This window comes from Grammomys surdaster, unplaced genomic scaffold, assembly GCF_004785775.1.
Source record: "Grammomys surdaster isolate TR1022 unplaced genomic scaffold, NIH_TR_1.0 216, whole genome shotgun sequence".
Classification (NCBI taxonomy): domain Eukaryota; kingdom Metazoa; phylum Chordata; class Mammalia; order Rodentia; family Muridae; genus Grammomys; species Grammomys surdaster.
Genome location: NW_021604661.1, coordinates 393657 through 416056, shown reverse-complemented (window position 1 = coordinate 416056; position 22400 = coordinate 393657). Strand labels below are relative to the sequence as shown.

At 39.9% G+C, this 22400-nt stretch overlaps 1 protein-coding gene across 1 annotated transcript in view; it reads left to right on the top strand.

Moving 5' to 3' along the window:
* Smc1a (structural maintenance of chromosomes 1A) overlaps nt 1–21189 on the top strand; it is a 43090-nt gene extending 21901 nt beyond the window's left edge. The window contains exons 16-25 of the mRNA XM_028772622.1: nt 1527–1668; nt 6117–6262; nt 6355–6508; nt 7346–7456; nt 17868–18024; nt 18426–18580; nt 18697–18848; nt 20222–20291; nt 20526–20636; nt 20921–21189. Of these exons, the coding sequence (XP_028628455.1) occupies nt 1527–1668; nt 6117–6262; nt 6355–6508; nt 7346–7456; nt 17868–18024; nt 18426–18580; nt 18697–18848; nt 20222–20291; nt 20526–20636; nt 20921–21004 (1282 nt within the window). The 3' untranslated portion in view covers nt 21005–21189. The remainder of the gene's footprint in view (nt 1–1526; nt 1669–6116; nt 6263–6354; nt 6509–7345; nt 7457–17867; nt 18025–18425; nt 18581–18696; nt 18849–20221; nt 20292–20525; nt 20637–20920) is intronic.
* The last annotated feature ends 1211 nt before the right edge of the window (nt 21190–22400 follow it).

Genomic DNA, 22400 nt, shown 5'->3' with positions numbered 1-22400 from the left:
TGAGATACCTGATTTGGGTTCTGGGAACCAAACTCAGGTCTTCTGGAAGAACAAAGTACTTTTAACCACTGAGCCATCTCTCTAGCCGAGAATGTGTGTCACTTTAAAGTATATTTACAGCAAGAGGAGATAATGGGATAGAGATCTGGGGTTGAATAAAGAAGATAAGGAAAGGGTTTCATATAGAGAGCAGTGACACATCTGTTATCAACTTCAATATTGACTAGTGCAACTCATCTGAAATTGAAAAAGGAAGGAAACTTAGAATCTGCCCTGAACTATCAGCAAAGGCATTAAAAGAACAAGGAGTAATGAATTAGAGATCTGAAGAATGAGTAGGATTTAGCCAGCCAAGCAGGGACAGAATAGAGTTCCAGCCAGTAAGAACAGCATGCTTAGAGGTGTGATAGAGTATGCCTTGTTCTGAATACTAAGTAGTTTTGAATGCCTGGAACATAAAAGCAGGGTCAGGAGGAAAGCAGGGGAGGTGGAAAGGTCAGCAGGGGCCGGATCATAGAGGGAGGACTTTGTGAGTCATACTTAGATTGGCCTAAACATTACATACCTCAAAATTGTAGAGTTAATTACATTCCATTTGGATTATAGTGACTAATAGGTTTAAGCTGCTAGCATGACATCTGGCAACATCTATCACAGTATATTGAGGATTGGTGGAGCAGTTGGAAGCTAGCCCTGCTTGGCTGCTAGTGCCTATATGCTTTTAATGTACTTTGAGTTTCTGAAGAGGTAAAGGAAAGGGCAATAGCAAAATAGCAGGAATTCATTGTTTTCTTCATGTTCTTACACCACCAAATCTCTGCCCCTTAGGAGCTTCTAAAGTCTTGAGGCAGAGCTTTTGGTGCTAGAAAGAACTGAAGCCCTTGGGTAAAAAAGAACTGACTACAGCCAATATCCCTCACATTGATGATGATAGCTAACATGTACCAAATGCTTTCTTTATACATACTATTACTGCAATATAGTGACTATAACAGAGATTATACTACTTCCAAGTTGAAGAATTGAGATATTAGTTATATTGTCTTATACTACAGTAATGGCATATAAGAAAGAGCCTAGGTTCTAGTGTTAGACTTGGATTCCAGTCTCATGTGATATTTGCTAGCATTAGCTGTGTGGCTTTGGACAAAGGTATTTTTAATTTCTTAGCAGTAAGTTTCCTGTGTAAAATAGGGGTATTAATGCCTAGTTATAGGAATTGTTGAGTAGAGAAATAGAGATAATCTGCATAAAGTATGTAGAAGCTTGACAAATGAGACTGCTAACTGATGGTTTCAGATGAACTTTTTTTTTTAATGTCCTCTAGAAAATTGGGAAGGTGCTGGAGTTTCCAGTGTTTAGAAGTGGATACATGGAATTTGGCTTAGAGTCCTCTGTCTTATGCTAGAGTTCCAGCTTCTGGGCACACTTCAGTGTCCATGTGAGTGAATGAGGCCATGTAACTGAGACTCAGCAGTGACCAAGAGGTTCTGAGCACTAAGACTACTCCCCCTTTCTTTCTACAGCTTGGAATTTGAGAATCAGAAGACTCGCTTGGGCATCCAATTGGATTTTGAAAAGAATCAGTTGAAGGAGGACCAGGATAAAGTACACATGTGGGAACAAACAGTGAAAAAGGATGAAAATGAGATAGAAAAGCTTAAGAAGGTAAGGAAGAAAGGTAAAAAGATGGGGAAAACTGGAATAGATACTATGCACACCAATATAATACCCATCATTTATACATTTATTTAAGGAAAACCACCAAGACCTTAATAGGGAAGAAGTGGTTAAGTGGTGCAAACATTTCAAACGATTGAAATAGCTCACAAACATAAATAACTTAACTTTTCCAGGAATCAAAGAAATGTAGATGAAAGGAGCAGTTGAGTATGCTTTATTTTCTGTCACTTAAAGATTTGTGGGATTTTGTTTTTGAGGGAAGGTTGATGAGTTCTGATTAATAGTCCGTGTTGGGTATATGCATATGAATACAGGTACCCATGGAGGCCAGAGGCCTCAGATACCCTGGAGCTGGAATTACAAGCAGGTGGAATCTGGGAATCAAACTTGGGTTCTCTCCAAGAGCAGTATGCCCTCTTAACTGCTGAGCTATCTCTCTTGTCCTACATTATCTAAAAGCTTTTATTTTACATTGCATATATGTGTCTCTGTGGTTATGTGTGCATGTCTGTCAGAGATCTTGTTGGAACTAGAGTTACAGATAGGTTTTTTTGGGCCACCTGATGTGGATGCTGAAAATTGAACTTGGGTCTTCTTGAAGAGCAGTATGCCCTCTTAACCACTGAGTCATCTTTCTAGCCTCACATTATCCAAAAATTAAAAACAAAGCCAAAACACTTCTTAGTACCTCATACAGTACAGGAGGCCAGTATTCTTATATAACATTTCAACATCCATCAAAAAGCTTCAGAATGTGTTTATGCCTTCTAGCTCAGTAATACCCATGGAGGTAATCCAGAGTGCTGGCAAAGCCTTGTGGAAACACATTGATGTCTATTACCAACATTGTTTATAGTTCTAAGTTGGAGACTACGCAGTGCCTCTTGGAAAGTAGGAATTTAGAAAATTATGCTGCATGCAGTTCTTCCATAATTTAGTGGTCTTTATACTTTTGTAACATACAGATCTCATTTAAAGCAAAAAGTATTTTCTCAGATAGCCAGACCTGCTTACATTCTGTTATCACTTTAATATAAAAATGAGTGTTTGTGCTGGGTATGTGGAACATGACTTTGATCCTAGGCAGAGGCAGGAGGATCTCTTCGAGTTCAAAGCCAGCCTGGTCTACAGAAGAAGTTCCTAGACAGCCAGGGCTATATAGAGAGACCTGTCTCAAAAAAAAGGAAAAATTGTGGCTGTAATGCCTAACCAAAAGCCAAGACAAACTTAATAATGAAATACTAGCAAAATGAATAAAATTGGGACCTTTAAAAAGGGTATTTTATACTTTTAATAGATGAGTGAAAGTCAGTAATTGTTTCAGCCTTTAATCTGTTAGAAGCCTGTCCTGAAAACCTTGAGGACCTGAGTTGACTGATTATTTTTGTATTTTTGATTAACATATGTTCTCATCAACCAACTGAGTGAGCCATAAGGTATTTTCATTATTTCATGCTTGTAATATTTGATAAAAACAGAGATTAGATCAGTATAGGTTAAATATCTGGCTGGCAACCAGATCTCATCTCTTAATATTTTCTTTTCTTTAGCTCTTCTACTTTTAAGCATTTTCCTTATTAAGTTTTACTGTTTCCCACTTAGCCTTTGAGGCTAATGACCTGAGTTTTTCATGTTGATATTGCCCACAACCACTCCTCTGTAGTGGCTGTGAGTGAACAGTATTTCATCATCTGTTTGATTCATCTTGAAGCATCACCTTTCTCAGACTTAGCCTGAAACATGCTGGTGGGATTTGAAGGATTTCTGGGAGCCCACAAAGAAGGTGTAGAGCAGGAAGCAACAGTGAAAGAACAGGCTGGCAAATACTATTAGAGGAACAGCTCCAAGTGTTCTGACCCTAAATTTCAGATTAGACACAGAAAATCAGTGCAGCAGATGATGTTTTACTGACACACAGCCATTTCATGGTATGACTATGCTTGTGTCTGCTACAATCAGGCTGTTAAGCATGCCTGTGTCACCGTGTTTTATGTGATGACTTTGCTTATATTCTTTCTCTTGAAATGACTGGGAAACCTTTATTGCCTACAGCATTTCTTCCTGAGGTGGTTTGGTTCTCTTGGTTTGAATATATCCCCTGGCTTTTGTATCTGCCTGTATTTGATGCTTGTGTATTTTCTTCATTAACCCTTAGTGATCTCAAATAGTGTTACTAGAATCTTACATATGCTTGCAGAATAGGTAGTAAATAATGGGACAGGAGTAAATTTACTTTAGGATGCTCCAAGATATATTTATGTGACTTTTTAATTTCATTTTGAGTAATTATTGGTTAGCAGAAAGATGTCAGAATAGTACAGCCTTCTTTGATATTCACAGGAGATTGTTTCTAAGAACTTCCCCCAGCACCAAAATGTCAGTCCCTTGTATAAAATGGGCATTCTTTGTCTATAAAATATGCATATCCTCTTTCATACTTTAAATTACCTCTTTATTATATCTAATGCAATGTAAGTACTTGTTATACTTTATGGTTTAGAGAATGATAAAAATATCTAAATATTCAGTACATTTAAAAAGAGAAAGAAAGAGTCTCACTATATTGTTGCCTTGGATGGTTGGAACTCTGTGTAAACCAAGCTATCCTCAAACTTACAGAAATCCAATTGCCTCTGCCTCCTGAGTGCTAGGACTAAAGGTGTGTGCTACCACACCTAGCAGAGTACAGTTTTTTGCCAAATTCTGATGTTCTTTTGAACCCATGGATACAAAATCTGTGTATACAGAAGGCTGACTGTCAAAGAACTCTAATCCATGAAAAATTATCAGTTATCATTGTGTTGTCATAATTTCTTTTGGCATTCTATGTGTTTATTATTTTATAATTTATTTGAGAATTATATTCAGATGTCTTTTCTTTTTTTGTGACAAGGTCTCATGTACCCACGATGGTCTCAAACTCAGTATGTGATCTGCACATGGTGGGATTGTAGGCATGTAGAATCACTTGGTTTTATGCAGTGCTAGGGGTCAAATGAAAGGCTTTGTGCATATGAGACAAGCACTCTTGCCAACTGAGTCACGTCACCAGTCTGACATGTTTCCCTTAATGTGATTTAAAAGAATAATAAAATGGAAGAACAAAACCAATTTTCTTTGAAAAAGTAAAAATGTAGGCTGGGGAGATGGCTCAGCAGTTCAGAACGTATCCTGCTCTCCCAGTTGACCCAGGTTTAATTTTCAGCAACCACATCAGGTAGCTCACATCTGTCTAAATCCATCTCTAGGGAGTTCTGATACCCTCTTCTGCCCTCTGAGGCTATCCACACACATATAACATGCAATCACACAAACAAGTAACATTTTATAAAAACAACTTTAAATTCGAACATTAAGTACGGCTGTAATTCTTGTTTTCTTGACCACTCTCAATCCTCGTCCTCTTGCCCTTTTCTAGTGATAATCCCAGATTAATGTCTATTCACAAAATATACTATATCACTTGTATAAATTTAAATACACAAATGTTACAGACTGAGATGATCATATGGTAAAGACCTTGCTACACAAACATGAGTTCAGATTCCCCAGCACTTACATAAAAAGCTGAGTATGATGATACACTCTTGTAATCCCAGAGCTTGGGAGGCAGAAACAGGAGGATCCCTGGACTTGTTAGATGAATTGGTGAGTACCAGGTTCAGTGGGAGACCTCGTCTTAAAAAATAGGGTAGAAAGGCTTGAGAGATGGCTTGGTGTTTGAGTGCATACTGCTTTTAGAGGTCTCGAATTTGGTTCCCGGCACCCAGATTACGTGGCTTCAGCTTCCTGTAACTCCAGCTTCAAGATGTTTAATGCCTCTGGCCTCCTTGAGCACCTGCATTCACATGTACACAGTTACACACATACTCATAATTAAAAACAAATCTGAAAAAATAGATTGTGGAAGACACGATATATATTTAGCAAATATACATGCATACAATTGAGCGTGTAGACACACGGGGGTGGGGGGTGTACCACATACACTAAAGGAAAATAAATACAAACATACAAATGTTATACTCTATATGACAGAAGTTTTGGTTTAGAAAAGTGCTTAAAACTAAAACATTGTTGATACAAAATTAAAAATCTGATTTCAACCCTAAATGTTGAAGTGTAAATGAGGCAAGGAGTAAATATGTTAGAATGTTAGTTGTTCTTTTCTGGTTGGTGGGACTGCAAGTGAACTCTCATACCTTCTCCCTTATTTTTCCATAGTTTGAACTCTTCTATAACAGACAATTTATATAATCGTAGTTGGGGAAAGCGACCAGATGATTTAGGAAAGGATAAAAGTCTGAGGGGTTGCATGAAAGCAGAAATCATTGACACCTGCTCCAACAAACTGCCTTTTGGGAAGGGTAGTGCAAAAGGAGAAAATTCTAAGGGGAATTTTCATTCTTGCCCTATTCCCCTCCTGGGACCAGGAGGAGCAAAGACACATGAAGATAATAGATGAAACCATGGCTCAGCTCCAAGACCTTAAAAATCAGCACCTGGCCAAAAAGTCGGAAGTGAACGACAAAAATCATGAGATGGAAGAGATTCGCAAGAAGCTTGGGGGTGCCAACAAGTGAGTGGATTCCTGTTTAGGATGGGTGGAAGTAGGTAAAGCAGGTAGCCTTCCAGATTTGGGTCTTACCTAAGGTACTTGGACCTTTTTAGGGAAATGACTCATTTACAGAAGGAAGTGACAGCCATTGAGACCAAGCTTGAACAGAAGCGCAGTGACCGCCACAACCTGCTACAGGCCTGTAAGATGCAGGACATCAAATTGCCGCTGTCAAAGGGTACCATGGATGATATTAGTCAGGAAGAAGTGAGTATTATGGTGGGTGGTAGGAGTGATCTACGGGTATCTAACCAGTAATGGGAGATTACAGATGGCCAGGAAGGGCAGGCAACAGATAGAACCACACACAGAGAGTTGCGAGGGGCATGAAGGTGGGGGTAGTGAAGTCAGGCTTTGGTATGAGAGGGACATTGACTTGAAAGGAGAGCTGCAAGCTAGTGATCGGTCAATGAATGGTTCATTAATCTTAAGGATTTGAGTTCTTAGCTGCAACAAATATTAGACATGGGTAGGAGTGAGAATTGAGGGACATTAATTAGTCAAGAGCAGGGGAAGGTGGGAAACTGGAGGACCTGAGGAGACTGATAGCTTAGCTGCAGTGAGGGAGGTTGGCCAGAAGAGGGTTGGGTAGGAGACTCAACAATGTAGAAGTAAGGCAGTTTAGGTGGAGGGAAAGGAGCAACATCCAAGGAGCTAAGGCACTCGATCAATTGGAAGTGAAAGATGGTAGTCAGGGGTGGAGAATTGTAGCTGAGGAACTCTTCCTAGGTAGCCTTTCTGTTTAATTCAGTAAAAGATTTTGAACACTAGTATTCCATATACTGGTAGGCCATGGCTTAACCATTCCAAATGCTTAACCTCAGCTTAACCTCAGCTGTGCTAGCTAAACATTGCCTTCCCATTAGAAATGAAGAAACTTAGTGAAAGGTAGAGCCCAGTTTTCAATTTGGACCTTCCTGTTGGCCTCTGCCTCAGTGCCATCTACCAACATGCTTCCTCAAAGACAACAAAAGCTTCAAAGGAGTCCCTACTAGAGGGGTACAAATGACTAGTCTGCTTTATCTGCCTTTTCCAACACTGCAGGGTAGCTCCCAGGGAGAAGAGTCAGTGAGTGGTTCCCAGAGAACATCCAGTATCTATGCTCGAGAGGCCCTCATCGAGATTGACTATGGTGACCTGTGTGAAGATCTGAAGGTAAGAACTGTGGGTGGGAGGCATCAGCATCTTCTCAGCTGACCCAAGAAAAGTTAAGTCCAGGTGCACACAGAAAGGAAAAAATACAAACTCTTGTGCAGTAAACGGATAGGCCTTAGGTACTTGTCAGGGCTCTGTCACAGGTCCTGTCCTCCTCCCTTGACATTCTGATTATCTCCTTCACCGTCTTCACCTCAGCTGCCATCTTTACAATTGGGCCCACAGGTTACCTCAAACTCTAGCTCTCCTTCCCCTCCAGTACTTCTCACATGTTCAAAAACCAAAATTGAAGCTCTGTTCTTGACTCTTTCCTCCCCTCTTACTCTGTATAATTACTAATTACCGAGTTGTGTCAGTTCTGCCTCCTAAGTACATTAGGCATTCTCTCTTGCTTGTTTGCTTGCTTACTGTTGCTACATCATGTCTCTAGTGCAGGCTTTCACTTCATACAACTTCTTATAGGAACTAATTTCCAAAATATTTTCTACTTTGTAGTCTATTCTTTATCATTATGTCCAGGGAGATCTGATTATTTTTAATGTATAAGTAATTTCAGATATACATAGAAGAAGCAAGGAAAATAACATAATGAATGCCAGGCACTCACCACCCATCTTCAGCAGTTAATAACATATGGTCAATCTTGTTTTTCATAATTCCCACTACGGGACTATTGTAAAGCAAATTTGATGCATTGTTATGTTTATAATTGCCTCAGTATATATCTACAGAATATGGGGGCTCTTAAAATATCATATACAATAAAAAAGCATTACTTTGTTCTATCTAATATGCAGTAAATGTTTTTGCATTGTCTATATCAAAGTCAGGATTCAAGTGTGTTTTCGTTTGTTTTTCTATTGCTGTGGTAAAACACTGACCAAAAACATCTTGGGAAGGAAAGGGTTTGTTTGGCTGTGTCCTAGTACCAGTCCATCATTGAGAGAAGCCCAGGAAGGAACTCAAAGAAGAGCAGGAACCTGGAGAAAAGACTGTTGCAGAGCCATGGAGGAATGCTGCTTATTGGCTTGTTCTCATAGCTTGCTTAGCCTGCTTTCTTATAGAACCTAGCACCACCTGCCCAGGGGTGGCACTGCTTGAAGTGTGCTGGACCCTCCCACATCAGATACCTACAAGCAATCTAATGGAGAAATTTTCTCAATTGAGGTTCTTCTTCCAAGATAACTCTAGCTTGTCAAATTGTTAAAAGACTAACCAGGACAAAATATGGTCCACATGTGAAAATTGGTCTCTGATGATAATCTATAACTTTTCTTCTCTCTCTGTTTCTTTTTTGTTTTCTTTTTATTTGTGGAAGAAACCATAGCATTGGTCCTATAGGATTTTCTGTATTCTAGATTTGGCTAATTTTATCTCTGTGATATTACCTAATTACGCCCCTCATTCCCCGTATTTCCTATATAGAGAGTTTGATTGAATTTGAGTTCTTAGTTTGGACAATGAGAATGTAGCAGTGTGGTACCACATCATGTTAGTAGATATTTGCTATCATGACACAGTTCTTTGCACATGCTCACTGCTCTCAGATTAGTTCTAGCAAGCTCTCTCCTCAAGTCCTTTATATAAAAATGCTCTAACATTCTTATGTAACTTAAACAGAATCTTCCTCATAGTCTTATTTATCATTCATTTAGTTATTCATTGAGACAGGATCTCACTGTGTAGCCCTGGCTGCCTGGAAACTCTCTGAGACCAGAGTGGCCTCAAACTCACAGAAATCCACCTGTATTTAGGGAAAAATAGTGAGAAAAAAACTACACATTCAGTAATAGGAATAACCTTTTTAGATTGTATTTATTTTATGTCCTTGTATGTGTGTATACCATGTGCATGTATACTGCCTGTGGAGGTCAGAAGAGGTCATTGGATCCTGTCAGACTAGAGTTACTGACAGTGGTCAGACACCATGTGGGTGTTGAGAACAGAACCCAGAGCCTCAGTAATAGCAACAAGTGCTATTAGCTGGTGAGCCATCTCTCCAGCCTCTGCTAATAGTAGTTTTAAAAAGAGATTTTCAGTTCACCTATCTCAGTCCCCTGAACAGCTGGATGGAGGAGTTTCAAAGGGCAAAAAAGGGCTAGGGATATTACTCAGTGATAGGATGCTCACCAGTCATACAATGCCCTTGGTTCAGTCCCTAGTACAGCAAAAAAAAAAAAAACCACTGGGTATAGACCAAGAAACCAGTCAGCCCAAAATGTGTGTGTAAACCCACTGCAGAGAAATGGGATGGAGAAAACACTTAGAGGGTGAAATTCAGAGAACTACGCAGCACTTGCACCTTATTTGAATTCAGCTTAGTAAAATCTTTAAGAAATAATTTATCGAACAAGAATTCAATATTGAGTTTTGCTATTAGAATTAATGCTAATATTTTTAGTTGTGGTAATGGTGTGCGGTTTTATTTTCCAAAAATCCTTATTGTTTACAGCAGTGGTTCTCAATGATAGGGTGGGCATTTTGTTTCCCAGGGGCAGTATCCTTTCAGAAAATCTGTAGAGTCTTTTTATGAGATCTACACCTATCATTTCATTGGTCCCCATTGTAAAACGGCCATCTTATTCATTTATTTTTTTATTAGCCAAAATAGAGAGGTTTCACCTTGTTACTTGGTAACCCTAAGATAGGTCCAGTTACATAGGAAAGGCAGCTTAATTCTTCTTTCGTCATCAGTTATGCACACAGTTCTGGGTTGCTTCCTTGGTGTTCACAGCACTCATCTGTCCAGTTGTTTTCTGTCATTGTGAGTTTATGGGTTTAAGTACATATGCTGTGTTCAGTCTGTTGTGGTTATTCCTGGTGCTCTGTCTTTAGCCAGGGGGAATGCATTCAGGTTGGCTACTTCATCATCTTGATAAAACCCTTTGTAGTCTTTGCTCATCTCCCCTTAGTTCCTGATATGTCTAGGCTCATCCTCTGGATTTCTCACCCCAGACGAGGAATGAGCGAGCCATTTCCCTAAGAAGCTCTTGACTCTTGTTCACTGGAAAACACTACTATTTAATGACTACCATCTGGCCACTGGAGTGCTCAAGATAGCTGACTGGTTAGTGTTTCTAGAACTCCTCGGTAGATTTGGGCCACCTAATACATTTTTTTTTTTGTTTGTTTTGAGGGAAAAATTATTACAGAGTTCATATTGATATATCTAATTAAAATTGAAATGTTCAGTTTAACATCATTGTGCTTATGTTTGAGACTCTTATTTTTACCAAAAATCTTGTTTCTTAAGTAGTTTTTTTTTATTAGGTTTATGTGTGTATATGATGTGTGTGTGACTACCATAGCATGAGTGTGCAAGTGATATGTGGAGCCAGTTCTCTCCTTCCACCGAGTGAAGCCTGAGGGTCAAACTTAGGTTGTCAGTCTGAGCCAACTTGCTAACCCAATCTTACCATCTTTTCTTTCTCTCATCTCCCTTCTCTCCCTCTCCTTCTCTCTTTATTGCATGTATACTTCCTTTTCTTTTTCTTTCTTTTTTTTCCTGAACCTTGTGAAAAAAAAAATATAGACAGTAAGATAGATCAGCTCTAGAGCCAGGTGTAGGGGCACACACCTGTAGTTATAGCACTTGGGATGCAGACACAATGTGTTTATGTTGTATTTCATCATGAGGTTCATCCTATCAGGATCTGTCCATTATTAACTAATGATGCTGAGTTTAATCCCATGCACAAAAGTGTCAATTGCCAGGCTCCTCATTGCTAAGCATACACTTTTGGTTTTGTCATTAATTAGCAAGGAATTTTCAGAGTGGTGCTTTGTCATCTTGTGAACATCTTGTTCCCCAATAATTTTTTTTTAACCTAACCTTTCTCATGTCTGTTTAGTTTTGTTTTATAACCATGCAGCATCATAAGGTTCTAAAATCAAAAGTATAAAACAGGATACATGAGGAGAGTTCTGGCTTCTATTTCTGTTCCCTTCTCTTCTTCAGTAGGTCACTCTTTAATTAGTTTTTACATTGCCCTTTTATTGTGGTTTTAAAATACAAATATGCTTACATGTAATAACATTCATATTCTCCTTTTAGATAATAGTAAACTGTTCTTACTTTTCATTTTCCTTTGAAAGCCTATTATATAGACTATTTCATAGCAATTTGTAGTGGTCTCCAGATTTTCCTTCCTTCCTTCCTTCCTTCCTTCCTTCCTTCCTTCCTTCCTTCCTTCCTTCCTTCCTTCCTTTCTTTCTTTCTTTCTTTCTTTCTTTCTTTCTTTCTTCCTTGTTAAATATGTCTGTAACTTTTCAGTGTACTTTTTTTCCATTACAGCATTTCTCTAACAAAATTTGGGGTGTCTTTTTCTCCTGGTTCTCTCCCTCTCCTTCCTCCCTTATGCCTGCCCACCCTCACGTGGATATCACATGTTACACCTCTACCCCTGCACACGCTTCTTTTCTCAACACTTTTTGTGGTCTCCTATCTAGTTTTACAGTCTATACCACTCTTCCAAACCCTTATTTACACATGTACAAGCACTAAAAATGAGAGAAAACATGGAATCTTTGTCTTTCTGAGACTGGGCCATCTCAATATACTTTCCACTTCCATCCATTTTCCTGAAAATTTCCCAATTTCATTTTTCTTAACAGCTGAGTAAAACTCTATTATTGATGCATTTGACATTTTCATCATCCATTCTTCTGTTTAAGGACATCTAGTCTAGTTCCATTTCCCTGCAGTTGTGAATAGTGCAACAGTAAGCATGGATGTGTCAGAATCAAGAGTCCTTTGAATATATGCCCAAGAGGTTGAGTCATGTTAGCGCTCTATATTTATGTTTTTATTTATTTTGAGAGGATGATGGCTTGAGATAGAGTCTCTCTATATAGCCCTGGCTTTCCTGGAGCTCGTTACGTAGACCAAGCTGGCCTCAAATTCACAGAGATCTTCTCCCTTCTGCCTCCCAAGTACATGGTGTACCTCACCATGCCCAAATATATCTTTAACTTTTTGAGAGGCCATATTGATTTCCATAATGGCAATATTTACTTTCCTAGTAGCAGTGGATAAAATCTGCTTTTTTCCACTGCCTCACCAGCATTTTCTTATTTATTTTCTTGATCATAATCATTCTGACTGAAGGTGAGATGAGATGGAATGTCAAAGTGCTTTTAATTTATATTTTCCTTCAGGCTAACAGTAGTAAACATATATGTGTGTATTTACATTTATTTATTTATTTATTTATTTATTTATTATATGTGCATACACTGGCATGTGTGGAGGTTGGAGGACAACCTCCTAGAGTTAGTGCTCTTTTTTTACCTTGTAAGTTCTAGACTTTGAACTCCAGTTTGTTGACAAGTGCCCCTATCCACTGAGCAATCTTTCTGGGCCTTTTGAAATATTTACTGGCCATTTGTGTTTCTTCTTTTGAGAATTATCTGTTTATTACATTAACTCTTTTAGTGATTGGTAGTTTTGTGGCTCAGATATTTTACTTTTTGTAATTATATATTTCAGATATCAATCTCCTGTCTGGGGCTTAACTGGCAAAGATTTTCTCCCATTCTATAGGCTTTTTCTTCTGATGTTGGTTTCTCTTTCTGGGCAGAAGGTTTTTTAGTTTCGTGTCCCACTTGTTGATTCTTGGGACTATTTTCTGTTATTTTACTATTGTACAGAAAGTTATATCTGTAACTTCAAGTGTGTTCTTTATATCTTCCTGTACCATCTTCAGAGTTTGGGGTTTTCGTCTGGTTTGAAATGATTTTTGTTTAGGGTAAGAGATATGTTTTTCAGTATATATTCTTGATGTTTTTGTCAAAATTAGGTAGCTATAGCTGTGAGTGTATTTCTGGATCTTCTGCTGTCTTGGCTCTTTTGGGCTACATGTTTGTTTTTGTGCCACCATTAGTTTGTTTTTATTGCTCGGTGATATATATTTTTTTAATTCTTTGAAAAATATATGTAGTGTGTTCTGGTCATGTTCCCCCCCACTCCTCAGTCTTCTCAAGTCCCACCTTCCTTCCCTACCCACCAAACTTGGTGTCATCTTCTTCTTCCTCCTTTTTTATAACCCCAGCAAGTAAAGTCAGTGCTGCCTAGATATGCTTGGATTTGTGGCCTTTTACTACAGTATGATCAGCCTACTAGGGCCACACCCTTAGAGAAAACTTACTACTCTCCATCTCCCAGCAGCTCTCAAATGCTCCTTAACTAGGGGTGAAATACAACTGTAAGTCATATATCGTAATACCTCCAGCAGTGCTCTATCTACTAAGGATTGCTTAGGCTGTATGTTATTTTTTTTATATTAATTTTTAGATTTTTTTCTAGTTCTGTGAAGAATGCCATTGGAATTTTGATGGGAATTATATCGAATCTATAGATTACTTTTGGTAATAAAAGCCATTTTTGCACATAAATTCTGCTTGTCAGATGCTTGGAAGGTCTCTCTATTATTTGGTATCTTCTTTAATTTAAGTGCCTTAATGTTTTCATTGTATAGGTCTTTACATCTTTATTCCAGGGTCCTTTATTTTGGGGGCAGCTATTGTGCATGGGATGTTTTTCCTAATTTCTGTCTCAGAAAGCTTGTTGTTGGTATGTCTATATGAGAGCTACTAATTTTTGAATGTTGTTTTGTATCTTGCAACATTACTAAAACTGTTTATTGAATGTAAGAGTTTTCTGGTAGAATAGATGCAGTCAAGTACAGAAACATGTTTTCTGCAAATATGAGTAATTTCACTTCTTTGTTTGCTTTCTTTTATCCTTTTTATAGCTTTCTCTTACCTTACTGTTCTAGCAAGACTTTGAGCACAATATTGGGTAAGAATGTAGAGCGCTGACTTCCATGTCTCGCTGCAAAATTTAGAGGAAATATTTTTAGGTTTCCATTATTTATTATAATGTGGCCATAGGTTTGTCATATATAATATTTATTGTTTTGAGATATGTTCCATTTATTTCTTCTCCAGGACTTTTATCTTGAGGGCATGCTGAACTGTGGTCAATACCTTTTCTGTATCTATATAGTATATAGAGATGGCCATATATTTCTGTCCTTAAGATTATTTATATGGATGGCTAGAAGGATGGTTCAGCAATGCTTACTGTTCTTGCAGAGGACCAAAGTGTGGTTTCCAGCACCTATGTAGGGGGGCTCACCAGCCTATAATTTCAGCTGCAAGGAGATCTGACACTTTTGGCTTTCCTGGGTTCCTGCATTCATGTACACATGCATACAAGGCACACATGGTGGCTGTGGTTCTTCTGTATAAGAGCAAGCCAGTCAGTTTTCTAGCATGGTCAAAAGCATGTACTGCTCATGCTGAGGACCTGAGTTTTGATGCCTGGCACCCATTTTAGGCAGCTTGTAACTATCTATAATACTATCTCCAGGGGATCTGACATCTTTGTCTTTTTGTCCTTTTGTGCACCAGCATTTATGTGTGCAAACTCACAAACTCATACACAGGTGCATACACATAATTTTTAAAAAGGCAAAAAAAAAATCCAGCATGAAAGAGGAATGCTCACTTAGGAGCCCTCATACCTAGCTGAAGAGCTGGTATGGTTGATAAATTCTGAGAAAGTTTGCTTTAAGCATAAATTTGAAGGGAAGACAATTACTGACACTCATTAGTGTATGAGAGTTGTGTGGATAGGAAAAAGTTGGGGAATGGGAAAGAATATGAATAGAATATATTCTATGAAAGAATTTAAATAAATTTATAAAAGAGGACAAGAAGTTGAGGGTTAAAGGAATGGAAGTAGATCTAGGGCAGTGGTTCTCAACCTTCCTAATGCTACAACTCTTTAATACAGTTCCTCATGTTGTGGTGACCCCCGACTGTAAAATTATTTTTGTTGCTATTTTGTAACGGTAATTTTGCTACTGCTATGAAATTGTATTATAAATATGTGTGTTTTTCAATGGTCTTAAGTGACCCCCTGTGAAAGTGTTGTTCAACTCCCAAAGAGGATGTAACCCACAGGTTCAGATCTAGGAGGAATTAGAAGGAGTGGGGTGAATATGATCAAGATACATGGTATGCATGTATGAAATTCTCAAAGAATTAATAAAATATCTAAAAGTAAGTTAAAAATATTACTTTAGTAAATTGCATTTATTGGTTTGCATATTTTTTAGTTGTTAATATGTTTTATTAAATGTTATCTGACAATTTCACACATGTACATAATGTATACTTATCACTCACACCCTCTCCCATCTCTACTGCCTCTGTTCTACCAATCCCACTTCAGTATAAATCTCTTTCTTGTGTTCATGTCTACTTGTTTTGTGACTTGGTGTGTTTAACCAGGGTTGTCCAAATGAGTGCAGATTGGGGCCACCTGTTAGAGCTTGCTGGTCTCAGCCCTGGGTACATACTGGAGAAGGTGATTTTGCCTCTGTCAGAAATTCAGTAAGCAGTAAGTGGGATGACCCCATGAGCACCAAGCACCTTTTTCTTCTACCACTTATTGATAGGGACTGTCTGGTGTGGCTCTGTGTGGGTGATCATAGTTGTGAATTCATGATTACATATGTTAAACTAGCCTTGCATCCTTGGGATGAAACCTACTTGATCATGATATGTGATCATGATGTGTTCTTGAATTCAGTTTGTATTTTCCTGAAATTTTCTGTTTCTGTGTTCACTGGGGACACTGGGTCTACAGTTTGTTATTGTGTTTTGTTTTGTTTTGTTTTGTTTTGTTTTGTTTTGTTTTGTTTGTCATTGTGTCTTTACCTGATTTGGACATTAGGGTAATACCGGCTTCAAAGAGTGAAATTGGTTATGTTCTTTCTGGTTTTATTTCATGAATTTTCATGGAACAGTTTAACAAATACTGATATTAGATTTTCCTTTAAAATTTGCCAGGCATGGTGGTGCTTTAATCCCAGCATTTGGGAGGCTGAGGCAGTGGATCTTTGTAAGTTCAAGGACAGCCAAGGCTGTTAGACAGAGATATCTTGTCTCAGGATGGATGGATGGATGGATGGATGGATGGATGGATGGATGGATGGAAGGATGGATGGATGGATGGATGAAGTTTGATAGAACTCAGTGTTGAGTTCATGTGGTCCTAGGCTTTTCTCTGGATTTTTAGCTATTGTTCATTATGGATCATGTGCATTTAGAACTGAACCACTTCACTTAGATTTTATACAGTATTAGAATAAAAGTTTTGCAATTAGAGACATGGCTCAGAAGTTAAGAGCACTTACTGTACTTGCAGTAGACCCAGGTTCAGTTGATAATACTCACATGATGGCTTACAGCTATCTGTAATGTTTGGTTCCAAGGCAGTTACTGCTGTCTTCTAGCCTCCAAGGATACCAGGGATCTTCTCTGTTTCCAAAAGGGTTTTCTAAAATGTAAATATATCCATGTCCTTCTTATTCTTTAAATCACATTGGTCTCCGTTGAGATAAAAATCTATGTTTATAAGGCCTTTTATAATCTGTCCTTTGCTTGTCTATCTAATTTCTTCTCTTTGTGCTCCTCCAGCATATTTCTGTGAATTCATGAACATGATCATGTATGCACATAAATTGTTAGTAGTGCCATACTGATTTTAAATATATATATATATATTTTTGACTTCTAAAGTTGATTATTACTTCTAATTCAGTGACTAACTTATGAGGAACCTCCACCCCAGCTTTTGCCTGTGATGTTATCGGTCATGCATAAAACTACATCTACTCTTTCCTCTTCTACTGTTCGCGTCCTATAGGCTTTAACTTCCACACATGCCCAGAAGATTTTCCTCACCACAGAGTCTTGAGTCAGGTTCCCTTCTCGTGTGCTGATTCAACACACTGCTTGTCACTGTCTTCCCATTCATCTTGCACTATTCTGATTATGTACTTAGCTGTGTTTCTATGTTAGCTCCCTAAATTCTGTGAATACAGGGACCGCTCTTGGTGTATTCAGTGAAGTAGTCATTAAGAGTGGCAGTGAGGCATAAGTTCAAACATGCATTTACAGTAGCTATAAGAGGCCATAAACCAAAACTCAGTGCAATTTTCTCAAATACAGTGATTTAAGAGAAAAGCATGTGTTGCCTTAGTTATCGTGGATCTGTAAGTGGAGGCCAGAGCAATCTGTGTGGACCTTTAGGTCACCATGGGGTGGTACTGGCTCATGGCTTGAACTAAGAGCCAGAGAGGACCACTAGCTGCTGTTCCTCCAGAGACAAATAGGTTGGCAGGATCTGGAGAAAGAACTATAGGTGACAAAGCCACATTCACCTAGACTTTCCAGTGACAGTTGGAACAGTCAAATCAAGCTAGATTTTGTGAAAGACGCCAAGCTGGAGAAGAACTTGCCTTCTGCATAGGAGCAGATCCCCAAGCACCATTCATCTCTCAGGTGGTCTGGACTCGGGCTCAGGTGCTCCTTACTATTGCTGGGTGTGGGGTTACAGGATGCACAGGCGGAAGAAGAAATCAAGCAAGAGATGAACACACTCCAGCAAAAGCTGAATGAGCAGCAGAGTGTGCTTCAACGGATTGCTGCCCCTAACATGAAGGCCATGGAAAAGCTGGAAAGTGTCCGAGACAAGTTCCAGGAGACCTCAGATGGTAAGCCTGGCATTTCTTTCTGAGCTTCAAATGAGAACAGAAGACTGAAGGTATGCTGCTATATCATACCAGCTCCTGCTTTTACATAATTGTATGCTTTAAATTGTTAGATGCCCTAAACAGTGGGGGTTATCTGCTTGCTTGCTACAGAGCAAATGATGGTGTCAATAAAGCTGGTAGCTGGTAGAGCCCATGGAGGAATGTATGTTGTGTGCCTAGACTATGTGGTAGCCAACTCACCGAATCCTTGTAAGGCCCTCTTCAGGCATTTCTCTCCCTTTATAGGTTATCACTAGAATTTTCATTTACAGGATTTACAGGTCATTCTTGGCAGGTGTGGTTCTCAACCCTGGCAGAACCCAGGGCACTGAGAGATCATCATCTGCTCCTTTTTCTGGCAGAGTTTGAAGCAGCACGAAAGCGAGCAAAGAAGGCCAAGCAGGCATTTGAACAGATAAAGAAGGAGCGCTTTGACCGATTCAATGCTTGTTTTGAATCTGTGGCTACCAACATTGATGAGATCTATAAGGCTCTGTCCCGTAACAGCAGTGCCCAGGTAGACTGAAACCCCTTATGGAACCAGCTCCTACCATTCTCAATTGCTGTTCCCTCTTCCCATCAGCATGCTCATTCATGCTTGCAGGTCCTCACCCCCACTGTATCTTCCCCTAGGCATTCTTGGGTCCTGAGAATCCTGAAGAGCCCTATTTGGATGGCATCAACTATAACTGTGTAGCTCCTGGCAAACGTTTCCGGCCTATGGACAATTTGTCAGGCGGGGAGAAGACAGTTGCAGCTCTAGCCTTGCTTTTTGCCATCCACAGGTAAGGCTTTGCCTCATAAGGTGGAGAGACAGAGCTAAAGCAACCAGAGGCTCTGGGGCCTAGTGATGTACAGAGATCTGCATAGGTGAAGGTGTTTTAGTGTCATTATACCCTTTTCCCTATCTACTATAGCACATCACTATTGGCCTTGATGTTTGTTTTTTGGGTCCTGACTTCCCCATCTACCCTCATCTCGGCTATCTTTCCGGTTCCTGCATGTATTTAGTTTCATTTAGTTTTCTTCACATGGTTGCTGGCTAGTAAGCTCTTTCTATACATATCTAGCATGACATACCTTTTCATTCTCCTTCACTTCCTCTGGGAAGCCCTCTTTGACCTCTGGCATACCTTGACAATCCCTGTCCCCAGCCAGGAGTGTTTAGATTTGACTCCCTACAACTTAATGTTTGATTATAAAGCATTAGTTCATGCGCATTTCTTTTTTTGTTTGTTTGTTTGTTTTGTTTTTGTTTTTTCGAGACAGGGTTTTTCTCTATAGCCCTGGCTGTCCTGGAACTCACTCTGTAGACCAGGCTGGCCTTGAACTCAGAAATCCACCTGACTCTGCCTCCCAAGTGCTGGGATTAAAGGCGTGCGCCACCACTGCCCGGCCTCATGAGCATTTCTTGAGTGCAGCTCTGTACATACCCTGTTGGGAGCTTGGGGACAGATGAGTCAGACATGGTCTCTGACCAAAGGAGCCCAAAGACTAGAGGAAGCTAGACACATAAGCAGACAGTAACGTGGGAGGTGTGCCGACATAAAAAAGGCCCACCTAACCTAGTATATGATGGGCAGGGAAAAATGCATGAGAAGTGATGTAGACAGGAGAGGTGGCTCAGTGCTTAAAAAGAGTACTTGTTGCTCTTGTAAAGAACTTAGGTTTGGTTTCCAGGACCCAGATGCTAGCTCAGAGACACCCATAACTTTAGCTTCAGAGGGTCCAGTGCCCTCTTCTGACTTCTGTAGGCATTAGACATGCACATGGTGCACATATACACATTCAAGAAAAGTACTCATACACATAAAATATCTTTTAAAAGAAAAGTTTGCCAAGGAACCCAGCAAGCATTCTAGGCTGAACCTGCAGCATGTATGAAGTCAAGGACACATGTCATCATAATGTGTGTTGAGACATAGTAGACCCTTAGATTGTTTGCTTATTAGCGACAGTTCCTTGGGGGGGAAAAACTGTTTTTCATGGTCCTTGGGGGATAGTGGCATCCAGAACCAGATGCAAAGGAGGGAATTCAGAGACCTGAGTCATTTAGTCTCTGAATGTAGTTGGCCTATTCCGACCGTGGGGCTGGCCCACTCTTCTTGCTGCCCTCATTTCTCAGTATTAGCACACTTATTTGTTTATTCTCTCCCAGCTACAAGCCAGCCCCCTTCTTCGTCCTGGATGAGATTGACGCTGCCTTGGATAACACCAACATTGGCAAGGTAGGTTCAAGAAAAGTGAGGCCTGGGAGGGGAGGCCCCAAGTTGGGGGCTGGTTTTCCTGATTGTGCCCTAGCTATTCCTGCTGCCTATCTATGTGCCACGAGGATTGGGTCACCCTCATTTGATAATCAGTAACCTTTTCCTAGTCTCTCTTACCCCCCACCCCCACCTACTTACTTTGACTAGAGAATGGGAGTGTTCAGTCTTGAGCCCTGCTAAATACTCCTTCCACAGGTGGCAAATTACATCAAGGAACAGTCAACTTGCAACTTCCAGGCCATTGTTATCTCTCTCAAGGAGGAATTCTACACCAAGGCTGAGAGCCTCATTGGAGTTTATCCTGAGGTAGGGTGGGCTGGACTGCAGTGGAGGGGGTCAGGTTCTGAACAGTCATCTCGGTTTGTTGGAGTTAGCCAACTCATCTTGGCAGAGACAGCCAGACAGTGAAGACAGGAAAAAAGTGCAGAGTTTGGCAAAGAAAGAAGGCACATAGGATTGAATGTTTTCCCTCATCCAGAAAAAAGCATTGCCTGGTCTTTGAGCAGATATGCAGGGAGGAAGTTTTTCAGCTCCTGGTCCTGGGCTGTATACCTTTCTTAATTCTCTCCTGACATTTTTTTCTCCTTCAGCAAGGGGACTGTGTGATCAGCAAAGTCCTGACCTTCGACCTCACCAAGTACCCAGATGCCAACCCCAACCCCAATGAACAGTAGCAGGAACTCTGTCTTCATGTCTGGATCCCTCAGCTGCCCTTGTGCCCATCTTCTCTCCTGGATCTCATCCCCCACTATCACGGATTGCCTAGCACCACGCCTACTTATGTTTATGTACATGTATGATTGCTTGTGTGCATGGTAGTTTGATTGCAAAATAAATATTGGAGACCCGTTTTAATGGAGCCTAATCTGAATTTGATTCCATGGGGATACAGGATAACAGTACATCAGATGGGCAAAAGATCTCATAGGAGTGGCAGTCACTAAACTGCCCTCATTTATTCTTTCATGTATTCATTCATTTGTGTGTTCATCTGACACTAATAGATACCTTTTACTTGTCTGGGTCTGTGTTGAAAATGCTAAGTTGAGTCAGGGACCATGCCTTTCTGGTAGGGAAATGGGGTTGGTTTGTAAATTACTCTGATTAGCCAAATATCACAAATACCTTGATAAGAGGATTATCATTTTCATGCTTTGTGGAAAAACTCACATTTGAGCCAGACCTTGACAAATTGGTAAGATTTAGTCAGAGTAGAGGATGTTCTGGGGAGAGACAGTTACAGATCTGGTTCTACTTAACACTTAACTGTTTGTTGCTGAACAAATCATTTGACCTTTCTTTGTCTTGGTTCCCTCATTTATAAGATGGAGCATTTACCTTCCTCATAGGATTTAATGATACCTTATCTGTGTATTGAGCACCATTCCATGCCAGCCCTGTCTTGTTGTTCCTGGGTCTGGAAGGGCTTCCGACTCTTACAAGGAACAGAAGGAGTGGCCACCTCTGGGTGCTGGATACATTGGTTACTGGAAAAGAGCCAGGGCACAGATAGGGCTTATCTAATAAATAGAGAGCCTGAGGAATCCAGTAGCATCAATCATGTATGATAACTATGTGCTTGAGCCCCAATCTGGGTTGTCAGGAGCTAAGCCTAGGCCACTTGTCAGCCTAGCATGTTAAGGTATGGTTGAGAACTAACCTCATTAGCTGTAGTGACTGTGTGTCACTGGTGTGATACCTTTAGCCTCTGCCTTTGTTTGTTTTTAGAAATTAAGTCAGACTGAACGTTGTGGTACAAACCTTTTTTTTTCCGATTTATGTTTGTATTATTTTTGTATGTGTAGTGTGTGTGTAATATATGTGTATATCAGATCACCTGGAGCTGGAGTTAAGGCAGTTAATGAGCTGCCCAACATGGATGCTGGGAACAGAACTCCGGTCCTCTGGAAGAGCAGTAAGTGCTCTTAACCACTGACCCATCTCCCCAGCCTTAATGGCACATGCCTTAAATTCCAGCACTTGGGAATCTGAAGCAAGGGGATAAAGTTTAATCAGGACTGGTTGCTCAGTGGTGTTTGGTGTGTGAGACACTGGCTCCACCATACTTCA